We start from the raw sequence: 14261 nt of genomic DNA on the forward strand, positions 1-14261 counted from the left end.
CCCAGCTAGTGAGCAAGAGGGTAGACTTCAAATCCAAGGCTTCTGCCTCTATCTGTAATCACTAGCCACGTGTGGCTGTTTAACTTACTAAATTAGGTAAAGCTTAAAATTCACTTCCTCAGTCCCACCAGAGACATTTCAGGGGCTCAATGACTACAAACGACTACTTCCTACCATGTCAGAGAGTACATGCGTGACATTTCCATTGTTGGAGAAAGTTCTATTGGACAGCACTAGACTTTGGTGACTGCTTGAAGTTAAGAAACAACAACAAACACTTGTGTTTGAGTCCTGACTCTCAAGACTGAATTTGTGTGAGTTCTATTTATTCTGTGCTTCAGTTTCTTAAAGTGGAGATAATGTAAACAATCTGACACAGTACTTTTCAAATAGGCACTAAATAAATGATAGCTGATCATTCCACCAGCACAGTATCTAAACTGATAATTTTCATTGTGCTAGGCATGGAGGTGGTGGGGGAGAGACCTTATGCCTGTTTGAGAGAGTTGGGGGATGGGTAGTGAAAACTAAGTGTTAAATTGGTGTATTGAAGTGTTTTCATATTCACAAACAAATCTGGCAGTCTACAGTGGGTGAATTTATGGAAGGGGAGGAGGTTTGGGAAAAGTTTCAGAAGGGTTAGCCTTTGAGCTGAGCTTTCAAAAGAGTTTCTTCCAAATCACCAAAGAAGTCTTGAGGTAATGTTAAAGGGAAGAGGGATAGAGGTGGGAGTAACCTGAACAGCTATCATCCCTTTTATGACATTACCTCTGTGACCTCCCCAACTGCTGCCTTACAGAATTAGGTGTGCCCTCCTCTGGGGCACATGGCTATGTTCTAGCTTTGCAGTAAATGTTAAAGATGCTCATGGTGAAGCTGGATTTTCACTAGAGTATGGCAGCTGCTCACACAACCCTCACAGGACAGCATTGCCAAGGTGAGCCAGCCATTTCTCACAGATCCATCTCCCAGGGTCCAGAGCCCCTAAAACCAGGTTTGAGGCTGAGGAGAAAGAACAGACTGGATGGTCACCAACAGCCTGCCACCTTCTGGGGGCATTCCTTTTGGGAAGCCCAGTCTCCAACCAAGGGAGGTTGGGAAGAGTGATCTCAGGTTGAGGTTGGCTGGACAGTGAGGTTGAGGATCCACCTTCATTGTACTGGCAGATCTGCCCCGTAGTTAACAAAGCTGGGTTCTTAGACCCGAGTACTCTTACTTGGACTCTGCTTGAATGAGCACTGCTGGAGTTTGTACCTCAAATTGCTCCTTTGGTACTTTTGTGCCTAATAGGTAACCCATCTGAGTGATAATGTGTACTTACGTTAAATAAGAGTGGGGTTTTGGAGTCAGACCTGAATTCCATTGCTGGCTGTCCTGTATGATTTTAGGCGAATTAACATTTTGGAGCCTTATTTATGTCACCTGTGACTTTGGAAGATCATACTTTGCCACAACCTCCAAAAAGGTTATTAAGTCTTTGCAGTCTGGAGGGCTGTGGCTGTTACATTTTTTCTGTGGTTGACTCAAACAATAATCTGTTTTCCTATTTCTGAGTTGGTAGTGTGGGGTGGGGGCAAGGGGGAGATTGTGCTGCACTCTGTACTTTCCCATTGTTTCCCCCATATACTGCCCAGGCTTTCAGATCAATCCCCAAGGACCTTACCCTAGGCCCATCCGCCTTGCTCTGTAGATCTGATCCAGTTTCACTAGGCTCCAGCCACACTGGTTGCCTTTTAGTTCCCAGGGAAGGTTCTTACCCTCCTCAGGGCTGTTGCTGAGACTTTCTTCTCCCTGGAATACTATTCCTTTTCTCTTCCCTAGCCAACTCCTGACCTCCTTTGCGTTGTGTAGTCTTCAGCTTAAATGTCACCTCTTCAGAGAGGACGTCTTTGCCTTCTCTAAACTTTATCCCCTTCCTGGTTTCAGTTTACTGCTTGTTGATTGCCCTTATCATACCTACAGCTGTTTTATTTCTTTGTTGCTTGCTATTTTGTTTTCCCTCCACTGGGCTGTAACCCCCATGAGGTCAGGGGTCACCTCTAGTTTCTTCTTCCAGTCTCCAGCACCTAGCTTGCTGCCTGCATATCACGGTTGCTCTCTATAAATACTGTGGAATGACCCAAACCACAGGAACCATGACCCTGAAGTTAACTGGCAGTGCGGTACTCTGTGCTTCCACCTTCGGTGAGGTCCGTATTTTAGCCCGCTGGAGGGAGTCCGCAACCCACTACCTGAGCCCTGATTGTGCCCAGGGAATGGTTTCCACGGCGACAGCAAACAGAGGGCGGGGCCTCGGAACTGAGGGCTTCTCTCCAGCCTCCGCTGGGCCCTCCCCTGAGTACAGGCGGTGTGCAGAGGGGAGGCGGGCTCTCGAGCGCCGGGACAGCGCTTGCCATGAGCGGCGCATGCAGGGCCCCGGCGCCTCCCTGCTTCTGAGCGTGGGGGAGCTGGGGGCCGCGCCCCGGGGTTCTGCTGCCTGGTTCTGCCGGGAGGGCGGCCCGGTGTGCAGCTGGCGGCGGAAGCCGCAGCCTACGGAGTCACGCACCAGAACCTCCGCCCCATGGCCGTGTGCGCACCATACCGAGTTCCAGCCTCCCGAGAAGCTGCCGGGACCTGGGCCTGCCTCCGCCCGTCCCGAGGGGGCTCGCGCAGGCCGCAAACGCGGGGCCGGGAGCCCCAACGCTGCGCGCGGCCTAAGCCGCGCGTTCGAGTTGCCGGCCTACGGCATCCACGCGCAGAGCACCGCGGATCTCTGCCGTTTCAGGTCCCCGCACACCTCGGCCCTGGATGATGCCCAGTCACAGGAAGATGAGGCCCGTTGCGGCCTGCCCATCCTGGTCGGAGGTGGTGGAGAGGACGAGACGACTTGGGGTGGGGGGAATGAGGGGTCGGGAGAAGTGCGGAGTGTGGGTATACGGATGAAGGGTGGAGAAAGGAATGTGGGCGTCGGGAGGCCCGGAGAGACGCTAGGCCGAGCTCCCAGGCTGCCCCATGCCCACTCCGCATCTTTCTGCAGGTTCCCTTGTCCTCTGGCGAGGATTCTCCAAGGCGTCTCACCACATGGGCCGGCTCAGAAACGCCAGGATCCACGTGGAGAGAGCTGTCAAGGTCGGAGGGGGCTGGGGGGTGTCTAGAAAGGGCCCTGAGAATGGCTTAATCTGCCTCTCCGAACTGTATTCCTTCATTCTTTAAAAACAAGCGAACAAAACCAAAAACCTTGATCCCACACCCGTCTTAAAATATTCCCAATTCTTCAGTACCCCTTCTTTGTGGAATTGTCTAACTTATTTACCTGGGATTCACCACTCAGCTCTTAGCCTCTGGTTTCTAGCCTTAACCCACTCCCATCCGTCCCAGTCACTCTGACCTCCAAGGAACCAAATCCAGCAGCCCCCTTTCTGTCTTAATCTTGGTCTGGTACCTTGTGTCACTCTACACTGCTGCCCCACATACCCTTCCCCCTTGGCTATCTGCACACCCCTAGTTTTCCTTTCTCCCTCCCTGGCTGCTAATTTTCAGCCTTTGAAGGCTCTACAGGGCTTTCCTGGTTCCCTGGATCTCTCTCCACACCGATCTTCTTGGCTTTGGGTCCGGTCAACATGCTGTGCCCTCTACATGCCCTTGTCTCTCTTTTGACTCCACACTCCTTAGATCCATCCCCCTACTTGACATGTCCACCCAGAGAGAATTTAGAAGCATTTCATACCCATGCCCCAAACCATATTCTTGATTTTCCTGCCTAAACGTGTCATCCTCCCTAATCTCCGGTCTTCCTGTCTCCGAGTTCTCAAGCCAGAAATATGATCTTTCTGTTTGTTCACCCACACATCTAGATAACCATGTTTTGTTCTTGTTTTTGTTTTTAAGTAAACTCTCTGCCTAGCATGGGGCTGGAACTCACGACCCTGAGATCAAGAGTTGAGTGCTGTACTGACTGAGCCAGCCAGGCACCCTGCTTACCTACTACACATCTAACCCCATGAGCAAAACCAGTCATGTCTATTTCCAAAGCGAGTCTCCACTCTGTCACCTTCTCCAGATCTTCACCCTCATTCTAGAATGCTATTGTGATTTTTCTCCTGCCCAAACCACGACAGCCTTCTAACTGGTCTCCCTGGTCCCCTCTCCTACCTACCCCTTTCCCCTCCATCTGTTCTCTGTATAGCAGCAAGCCAAACTTATAAAGCCTCCAAGCATATCACGTCCTCACTTTGCCTTTATTGCTTCATGCTACCCTCAATATAAAATTTAAGTCTGTTCAAGGCCTACAGGCCTTCCTCAGTCTCCTGAAGCTACCACTACCTGCTTCCTTAGGAACTCTGCCCTCATTTTCCACACCCTATCCTCCCTGGCTTCCTTCCAGTTTCTTCTGATCTCTGTTCGGCCTCAAGACCTTTGTACATGCTTTTCCCTCTGCCTGAACTGCCGTTTGCCTAGTTCTGTACACTCCTTCTTACCGTTCCCATGTATGTATTTCTAGTCTCTCTAGGTCCCTGTTGAGCATCCAGTTTTGGGAAGCAGCCAACCTGGATTTAAATGCTTTTTCACTTAATTACTCTGTGGCCAAACTATTCAACCTCTCTATGTCTCTGTTTCATAACCACTTAAATGGGGATAATAGCATCTATTAAGAATACATATTATTAATAATACATATAAGCTAAGCAGTGCATAGTAGGTGCTCAATAATTGTTAGCTATTACCATTATAATTATTACTATGCATATTTATTTCTCTATGTGTTTATAATTTGTCTCTCCTATTAGAACATAAACATTTCCTGAAGGCAGAAACCAGAACTGTCTGGTTCACCACTATATCCCATATGTCTGGCACTTGGATGATACTCACTGAATAAGTATCCTTCTCTCAACTTACAGCAGAAGAAGATCTTTATGATCCAAGGCCGCTACCCAGTGATACGGTGCCTCTTGCGCCGGAGAGGCTGGGTGGAGAAGAAGATGGTCCATCACTCAGGCACCACCCTGCCGCCACCCCAGAAGGATCTGGATAGCTCAGTAATGGGTGATAGTGACACCACTGAGGGTGGTGAGCCATTCCCTCCCTTTCCACAGGCTGCCCCTCCTGAGTCCCTTTCCTTTGGTTCCCTCTATCCCAGGGTTGAGACTTTGGTATGGGCCTATGGAGCAGGGACAGGGGCCTCACCAGGCCTGGGCTCTGCATCCACAGAGGATGAAGACGAGGACGAGGCGTTTCGGCCACCACAGCTGTTTGACTTTGATGATTTACTGGAATTTGATGATCTAGATGGGACACATGCTCTGATGGTGAGGGAGGGCCCCGGGGGCTGGCAGTGAGGGACTTAGAGGGAGAGCAGTAGAGTCCAGCTGGGTCACCTCAGAGAAGTCCTTTCCTTCTCTGGGCTTCAGTTTCCTCATCTATAGTAAAAACTGCTTCTATAAAGCCTGGATGTGCCAGCAGAGTGGTGAGGGACACAGTGGGGCTCAGACAAGGCTGGCTTGGGATCAGAACTCTGCTAGGTTATAAGCCAGCATAACCTGCCCACCTAGTAATTCCCCCTTCCAAATAAAACCCCCTTATTTCACATCCTTTCTCTGCCCTTGGCAAGCGAAGGCTGGAAGGAAGTGCCTAAAAAGCTCTGAAAGGCGCTGATATGATGGTATGGAGGTGAGGACACCTCTGTGTTGAAGTGAGGACACTTGGCTTTAAATCTTGGCACCACCACTTACTAAGCTGAACTATACCAAATTGTCATTTTTTTATGTCAGAAAAAGTTGAACACTGACAGTTTCATGTGGCTCGAGCCTGTGAGCTCTTAGATAAGTCACTTACCCTGCTTGTGCCTCAGTTCCCTCATCTGTGAAATGGGGATAACAATAGCACCTACTTCATGGGGTTCTTATGAGCATTAAATGAATTGATAGGAAAACCACTTAAAAAAAAAAAAAAAGGCACTTAGAACAGGGCCCGACACATGATGTCATTGCCTGTTAGTAATTCTACCTCCCAGAATTGTGGGAAGGATGAAGGAGATAGAGTCCTGAGAGAGTCTTTGTCACACACTCTGTGCCCATCAGCTTGGAGTCACTTCCCTGTCACTGATAGCCATGGGCCAAAACAAAGGTGTGGCATTCGGTTGTGTGGCTCAGTCACTGCCTAGGGGCACCTGACCAAAGGAGTTCTGCCAGTCAGCCTGCTTTCTGCTCACAAGTGTGTGCCCTGGAGGAAGAGATGTCTCTTCTTACCTTATACCAAGATGGGGTGTGGGCTAGAGGCCACCTTGGAAGCATACTCTTCTTCCATTCACACACGCACACATACACACACACCCACACACACCGGCTCAACAGAGTGAGGAGAAGTTTCTCAGGCCTTGTGCTGAGAAACACCAGCCTCCCCCGTCTCCTCTGCTCTCCCCAGTCCCGCATGGTTCGGAACGAGATCCCCTATTTCATCTGGACCACTCGGCGGGACGTGTTGGACTGTCAAATCCTCTCCAAGGATCAGATGATAAACCACTATGCCCGGGCTGGCTCCTTTACCACAAAGGTGGGTTCCCCAGCGGAGAGGGCATAGCAGCTTCTAACCGACTAGTCCTTGGGCTGGCAACCCCACTCCCTGCTTTCCTTGTCAGTAAGAGTTCTTAGGAGGTGGAGAGGTATATAATTCAGTGAGATTTGGAGTCAGGCAGGCCTGGGTTCAAATCCAACCCCTGCAGCATATCTGGCAAATGTACACATAATGACTAAGATAGATTCCGGGATCCAAACAGCATCTGGAGCCAAGAAAACACCAAATCCAATGACTGTAAACAAGAGACCCCTTACCAGTTAAGCAAGGGGTATCTGACTGATGGATCCATTCGATCTTACCTGGGTTTATTAACAAGTGTTTTCACCTCTCTGAGCCTCAGTTTCCTCTTGTTTATTTTTTTATTTTTAATTTTAATTTTTATTCTTCATCCATTTTTGAGAGAGAGAGAACATAAGCAGGGGAGGGGAAGAAGGAGAAGGAGACACAGAATATGAAGCAGGCTCCAGGCTCTAAGCTGTCAGCACAGAGCCAGATTCAGGGCTTAAACCCATGAACTGGGAGATCATGACCTGAGCTGAAGTCAGATGCCTAACCCACTGGGCCACCCAGGTGCTGAGAATACCAATACCACCTATTTTGTAGGGTTCTGGCAAGAATGAAGAGCTTTATTATTAGAACCTACTAGTATGTTATTGGTGCGGGCTGGGAAGATATCCTAAAGGAGGCAGGTCTTTAAGAATGTGAAAGGATGGAGACACTTGGGTGGCCTAGTGGGTTAAGCATCCAACTCTTCATTTTGGCTCAGGCTTGATCTCACAGTGCTGACGGCTCTGCTCTTTCTCCCTCTGCCCCTTTCCTGCTCATGCTCTCTCTTTTTCCCTCTCTCTCTCAAAATAAATAAACTTAAAAAAAAAAGAATGTGAAGGATGGATAAGAAGGATATAGAGCATTCTTGGCAGAGCAAACTGCATGGGCATACATAAGGAAATGGATGAGTGAGTCAGGCCTATCAAGTGTAGCAGAGGCTCTGAGAACATTTAAGCAGGGTCTCCCTGAGCTGTCTGGGCATGTGGCGAATGTGGGAAGTCCCTTGAGGTGCTCTGGGAAAGTCCCACTGTGCCCCCTCAGTGGCTAACTTCATAGGTGGGTCTGTGTCTCAATCTCCGGAATTTGCCGTGGTTTGATGAGGCTGATGCTGACTCCTTCTTTCCACGCTGCTACCGCCTGGGTGCTGAGGATGACAAAAAGGCCTTCATAGGTAAGGAGATGCCAGCCCCATGCCTGGACCCCCAGGCTAAAACCCTGGTTGGTGTTAGAGAGCAAAAGGCCTCTCTTTAGATGCTCTCATTCACTCCAGCCGACTTCCTTCTCCATTTCCAATCCTTATCTTCCCTAATGTGACTCCCATAATGAACTTCCTAGCTTGGTCAACCCAGAGCTCCAGAAGAGCTCAGATAGCTTAATTTGTATTCTAAAGCAGGTTCTCAGAGTTGGTCGATTGGTTGAGTTTAGAGTCCACTGTATATTCCAGGCCTGTGGCAAATTCCACTGGGTAGATTGGGTTCCAAATCTAGAAAAGGCTGTGGACTTTGGACTTCTAAGGCAGAGTAGTTTCCGACTTCAGAACATGTTCCAAGTTCAGGTCAGAATTTGGGTTCAGATTAGATGCTAGGTTTAAATTCATCTCCAAATCTGACATAGGTTTTGGGCTCAGGTCTGGTTCTCAGGCTAGAATAAGTGTCAAAAGTGTATCAGAAGGAACAGAAGGGGAAAATGAGACAACAGGTCTAGGCAAGATTCTGAAGGCAGTATATATGCCACATCAGATTCTAGGCCTGGATCTACAACTGCAACAGGAGCCAGGTTCTAACCCCAGAGTCTAGAGTCAGAAGGTAGTTAGGTTCTGGATCCAAAATGGGGCAGGTTATGATCAGGTTCCGGAACCAGAACAGGCCTGAGCCTAGGGGCTGAGCAGGGTATCCCCTGCCCCGGGAGCAGAGGACTTCTGGCTGACAGCTGCCCGCAACGTTCTCAAGCTGGTGGTGAAGTCCGAATGGAAGTCGTTCTCTATCCAGGCAGAAGAGGAAGAGGCCCCAGGTAAGTACTATGGTTACCTCCACTCCCTACCTGTTTCATTTATCCTTCCACCCATCCATCCATATGTTCATCTACACATCTGTCTATGTATTAGCCACATCCATCTGCCCCTCCCCATCATCTTTCTTCTTCCCACCCACCATCCATACATGTACCCACCCACTTGTCCATCCATCCATCTACTCACCTGTCTACCTGCCTAGTCCCCCACCCCCACCCACTGAGCTCACATTCACCCACCCATCCATTTATCATTCATTTCCACACTGTTGATCTACTCATTCACCTACCTTCTCTCAGCTCCACACTCCTTATTGATCCATCCTCTCCTCTACCTACCTTCCTTCCCATCCTGCCACAAACTCATCTACCTATCTACCCACCTGCTTTTCCATTCTCCTATCCACCATCCATGTATCCTCCACTCCACCCACTCATCTGTTCTTCTTTCCCAATCACCCACCTGTCTTCTGATCCACTTGTTAATTAATCCACTGCATCATCCAGCCATCCCATGGGCCTGGCATGTGGCCAAGCAGTATAGAGAGGACAGACTAAGAAGACATGGTCCATCCCTGCCTGTGGGGAGCTCAGGTCTCAGATGAGGAAGAAGCAGTGAAACCATGTACTTTTATGTGGTCTGAGGACCCCTTGTCCCTTGTGGCAGGGGGCAGGGGTACACAGAGAATCCCTTACTGCATGTTGGCTCAACCCACTGCCTGCCCTTTCTGTCTCTGAACTTAGTTCCTACCTCTGAGTGTCCATCCTATTATCCAAGGGCCTATCAGCCATGGATTCAGGAAAGTAGGGGACAGCTCTACTGGATAGAGGAAAATTCCTGCCTCTTCCAGAAAGAGTTCTCTCCATTGCTGTCTCCTGGGTGTGTCAGGTGAAAAGAAGACTGTTGTGTGCCAGGATCAGGGACACAAGGGCCTTATGTGTGTCAGAGGTCCCAGGAACAGAGAGGCTACAGGTGTGTGCTGGGGCTATATCCTGAGAGGCTTTGGGGCATTTAGGGTAGAACCTCAAGTGAATAACAGGTCCTGGAACAGTGGGGCCAAGGGTGGGTACTAGGGTCACAGGTGAATTTAGAACAAAGCCTCAGGTAAGTGACAGGTCCCAGGACAGTATAGGGTACAGGTGTATACTGGGCCTAAGGCAAATGACAGGCCTTAGAGCATTGGAGGCTGTGGCATATGTCAGGTTATGTGCCTTGCGTGTCAGATAGTGACAGGCCCCTTTCTGTCTTCAGGAGACAAGCAGCCCAAGAAACAGGAGAAAAAGGCAGCGACAGTGTCCCCAGAGTTTGTGGATGAGGCTTTGTGTGCCTGTGAGGAGCACCTTAGCAACCTGGCTCACATGGACATCGACAAGGGCCTGGAGACGCCACTGTACCTCAGCCCTGAGGGCTGGTCCCTCTTCCTCCAGCGCTACTACCAAGTGGTCCAGTGAGTACCTCTGCCGCAGGGCTGTGGGGCCTGGGCAGGTTCCCCCTGGCCCTCAGGGGGCTTCTGTGTTCTGAGCTGATGCTCAGAGATAGACTCTCTCCTCCCCAGGCCTCCCACTTTTGTTTGCCCTGCCTCTACTGTTCAAGAACCCTCGGGGGCTCCCACTGCCTTCATGACAGGTTCCAAACCATTCTTCCTGAATCTTGGTTGACGTGCCATAATTACTGAGATCATGGCCTGTGCTGTCAGATAGTCCTGACTTTTAGCACCTTCCAAGCTCTTTGGCCTTGGCAGAGGTCATCTCTCTGAGCTTTACTTTTCACATGCAAAATAATGTCTGCCTCCAAGGTAGGATTAGACAGGATAATTTGTGTTATGCACTCAGTGTAACTCCCAGGATTCATTCACAAAATGAGAGTCTGTCAAGTCATTTGGGATTTATCCTGGAGGCCAGTGTTTCCCAAAGGATGCTCCATAGGATGCTTAGCTCTGTGGGACCTAAATCGATTTGATGAAAGAAAGGCTTTTGTGATCAGTTGCATTTGGAAAACATCAGGTTAAACAAAGTTAATGAATTTAGGCTTCCTTGATGCAAGACTTTTCAGAACCTGTGGGTGATGTCAACCTCCAAGAGACAGACTGTGCACTATATCCTGTACTTTTGTGACCCCAGCCCCAGCCCTACCCCAAGCATCCTGAGGGGTTGTGTTCTCAGAACACACTTTGGGAAAAAGTTCTCAATCAGAGGAAGGGAGTTGAGTTGAGACGGGAATTCGATTCAGCAGAGGTGTGCAGGAGAGAGGAAGGGAGAAGCGCCCCCAAGGCAGGAGGGCACCCAGCATTTATTGAGCGCTTCCTGTGTGCCCAGCATTGTGCCAGTCTCCAAAAATGAAGTGTAGTCCCTGCCCTCAGTGGGTGTACAGCTCAGGTGGGGAGGCTTGCAGCAAGTCAGGTGGGAGTGCTAAGGGCCTCAGCTGGGGTGGTTTTAATAGAAAGGAATGGGCAGACTTAATGATTTTGATAGGGGAGACTAAAGAACTAATAAATGAACTTAGAATGAATGACATACTGAGCAAACCTTCATTATTGATAAATAATTCATTTGTATCTTTTAAATGTTAGAAATTAAAAACTAGGTGACCCTATACTACCTTAACTACCAGAGAAGTATCAGAAAAAGCCCCTCCTTCTTAAACTAAGAATTCTCAAGACTAAGAACATTAGAACGTGAGTCCTTTGTATTTCTAGATGTGAGGTAAGTTCTAGAGAGTCTTAGGCACTTCTCAAAAGTTGGGATTATGTAAAATATTACATCATATAAGGGTGCCTGGCTGGCTCAGTTGGTGGAGCATGCAACTCCTGATCTCAGAGTCATGAGTTCAAGTCCCATGATAGGCATAGAGCCTACCTTAAAAAAAAAAAAAAAGGTTTTGGGGTACATGGCTGCCTCAGTCAAATATAAATGCTGTTAAGTGGTTCACTCACTGAAGTTATAGATAGTTAGCATTCATTAATTTATGCAGTACTTATGGCTATGTTTTCAACTGCTTTTTTTTTTTTAAGTTTATTTATTTTGAGTGAGAGAGAGAGAGAGAGAGAGAGAGCACAAGTAGGGGAGGAGCAGAGAGAGAGAGAGGAAAAGGGAGAGAATCCCAAGCAGGCTCCGCACTGCCAGTGCAGAGCCTGATGTGACTCAAACTCAGAAACTGTGAGATCATGACCTGAGCTGAAACCATGAGCCAGTTGCTTAACCGACTGAGCCACCCAGGAGCCCCTGTTTTCAACTTTTTAAAAACACATACATGGCTCACCAGCCAGGCTTTTATCAAGGTTGACTTCCCACAAAAACACCAGTTGCTTTTTTGTTGTTTGTTGTTAAATATAAAAATGGTATTGTTATGTCTAATGTACTTTTTCTTTTTTTTTTTTTTTAATGTTTATTTATTTTTGAGACAGAGAGAGACAGAGCATGAACAGGGGAGGGGCAGAGAGAGAGGGAGACACAGAATCTGAAACAGGCTCCAGGCTCCGAGCTGTCAGCACAGAGCCCGATGCGGGGCTCGAACTCACGGATCGTGAGATCATGACCTGAGCCGAAGTCGGCCGCTTAACCGACCAAGCCATCCAGGCGCCCCTCTAATGTACTTTTTCAAATGACACATGCCCTTGCCACCATCATATGACACTTCCCTGGGCCAAATCACAGGTTTATTAAGCAGATTCCCTATGCCATGGCCCACAGAAAAGTTTCCAGCAAACCCTCTGGAAATAGAAGATTTAGGACTTGAGTGTGAATTTTCCTAAGAGGCCATGCCTAGCCCCCACCATTTGGCTGTCTCTGCTTCTGGTGCTTCCCCATTGGGTGCTGCTGCCTCATTGTTAAAAGAGGTATAAGTTCTTCAAGGCTGCAGACATTCATAAGGCTAAGATGTAAAAAGGCATTAGCATCTAGTGGAAGCTTCCTTCCTATTCAGTCAGAAGAAAAGGAATGGGAGAGTGTGGATGAGGCTGCCATCTAGGGTATTTCATGACTTGGTTTAGTTCAGTACATTTGTGTCTTGTAGAGAACAGAGTCTGTCTTTGTCCATGAACTCTTATCTGCACAGCCCAGTTGCTGAGGCAGGCAACCATTCATCCACTCAACAGACTTGGGGAGTACCTAAAAGGTGTACTGCTGGGGGATGGGAATACAGCAGAATAGTGACTGTAAAAAATGTTCCTGCTCTCATGGAGCTTGGATTCCAGGGGAGGGAGACAGACACAATAACCAAATAAGCGTAGGTGTGGAGTGGTAAGTGATGAGACGAGAAACAAGCCAAGATGTGTGATACAGATGTGCTTAGGAAGAATTAGACCAGGAAGGGACCCACCTACCAACTGGTGTTAGGTCCAGGTTTGGAGGAATATGAACCCCAAAAAGCGCCTGTGGGTGGAGGGATCATACAGGACAGCATTTGCATCCTGACCCAGCCACTTAACTCAATAGGAGGCCTTGGGCAAGTCTCTGAACTCTCCCAGCTTCAGTTTACACAGTAATACTTCCCTGGCAGGGCCATAGAGAAGATTAGTGATAATATATGTGAAACCCCTGGCACCATGCCTGGCACACAGCAGTGCCTCATCATCAGATGCTGGTGTGATTAAATTCAGCTGAAGGCAGTTCCATTGTAACAGAAGGTAGGTGGCAGAAGGTGGAATGTTGGAGTAGGAGGGCTTGTAATAAGTGGAATATCCCCCTTCTTTCATATTCTACCATTCTCAGATGGCACCCTAGGCCAGTTAGAATTTGGGGGGCAGCTTGAGGGTGGGATGGAGGTTTGGAGGAGACCTATCTGGCTCTCTCGGGGGAGGGTGTGACCTAGGCTGGTTGGACCATGGCCAGGGGGCTTGTGTTTCCTCTTGCCCTGTCCACCAGGCTGCCCCCAGACCCAGCCCTGCCCAAGTCCCATCATCTCCCCACAGCGAGGGGGCAGAGCTCAGGCACCTCGACACTCAGATCCAGCGCTGTGAGGACATCCTGCAGCAGCTGCGGGCCGTGGTGCCGCAGATAGACATGGAAGGAGATCGCAACGTCTGGATCGTGAAGCCGGGAGCCAAGTCCCGAGGACGAGGTGGGAGTCAGCCCCTAGTTCCTGCAACAGCACCCTACAGCTTGTGTCTCTAACTAGAGACTAGGGAGGTTAGTAGTGCAGGCTGTGTTGGACCCAAACTGCCTGGGTTTGAATCCTAGCTTTGCTACTAATAGCCTGTGTGATCTTGAGTAAGTTACATCACCTCTCTGAACCTCAGTTACTTCATCTGTAAGGGATGATAATAACCTCCTGTGAGGTGAGGATTAAATGAGGTATTGTGGCTAAATTTCAGCATGGTGCCTGGCACAGAGTAATCACCCCACAAACGTTGGCTGCTGTGATGACGATGTCATCTTCTCTCCTGCCCTCAGAGTTGGGTTAATGCTTTAGGTGTGTCTGGTGATACTCATGTGCAGTGGTCTGTCATCTATGGGCTCTCTGATTTGACCAGTGCATCCTTGTGAAGTATAGCACAGTGGTTAAAGTATGGATGCTGAGAGCCAGACTACATCAGGTCAAACCCAAGCTCTGCCTCCTACTGTCTGTAAGACTTGGGGCAGGAGAGTCAACCTCTGTTCTACCTCATTTCATCATTCGGTAAATGGAGCCAATATTACCTACTCCAGAG

At 48.9% G+C, this 14261-nt stretch overlaps 1 protein-coding gene across 18 annotated transcripts in view; it reads left to right on the forward strand.

The window, feature by feature from the left end:
• The first annotated feature begins 419 nt into the window (after positions 1–419).
• The window catches only part of TTLL3 (tubulin tyrosine ligase like 3), a 28851-nt gene continuing 15009 nt past the window's right edge, over positions 420–14261 (forward strand). For 8 of the 18 annotated variants that reach the window (XR_006716022.1, XM_045493699.1, XM_045493689.1 and 5 more), the window contains exons 1-9: positions 420–2871; positions 3017–3108; positions 4881–5049; positions 5191–5288; positions 6403–6531; positions 7660–7774; positions 8515–8613; positions 9866–10061; positions 13524–13672. Coding sequence is in view for 17 of the 18 variants with exons in the window: in XM_045493699.1 (XP_045349655.1) it covers positions 2115–2871; positions 3017–3108; positions 4881–5049; positions 5191–5288; positions 6403–6531; positions 7660–7774; positions 8515–8613; positions 9866–10061; positions 13524–13672 (1804 nt within the window). In the remaining variant the exon portion in view is untranslated. The remainder of the gene's footprint in view (positions 2872–3016; positions 3109–4880; positions 5050–5190; positions 5289–6402; positions 6532–7659; positions 7775–8514; positions 8614–9865; positions 10062–13523; positions 13673–14261) is intronic. The other 10 variants (XM_045493700.1, XM_045493694.1, XM_045493703.1 and 7 more) reach the window with 7 other exon arrangements.

Source organism: Leopardus geoffroyi, chromosome A2, assembly GCF_018350155.1.
Source record: "Leopardus geoffroyi isolate Oge1 chromosome A2, O.geoffroyi_Oge1_pat1.0, whole genome shotgun sequence".
Taxonomy (NCBI): Eukaryota; Metazoa; Chordata; class Mammalia; order Carnivora; family Felidae; genus Leopardus; species Leopardus geoffroyi.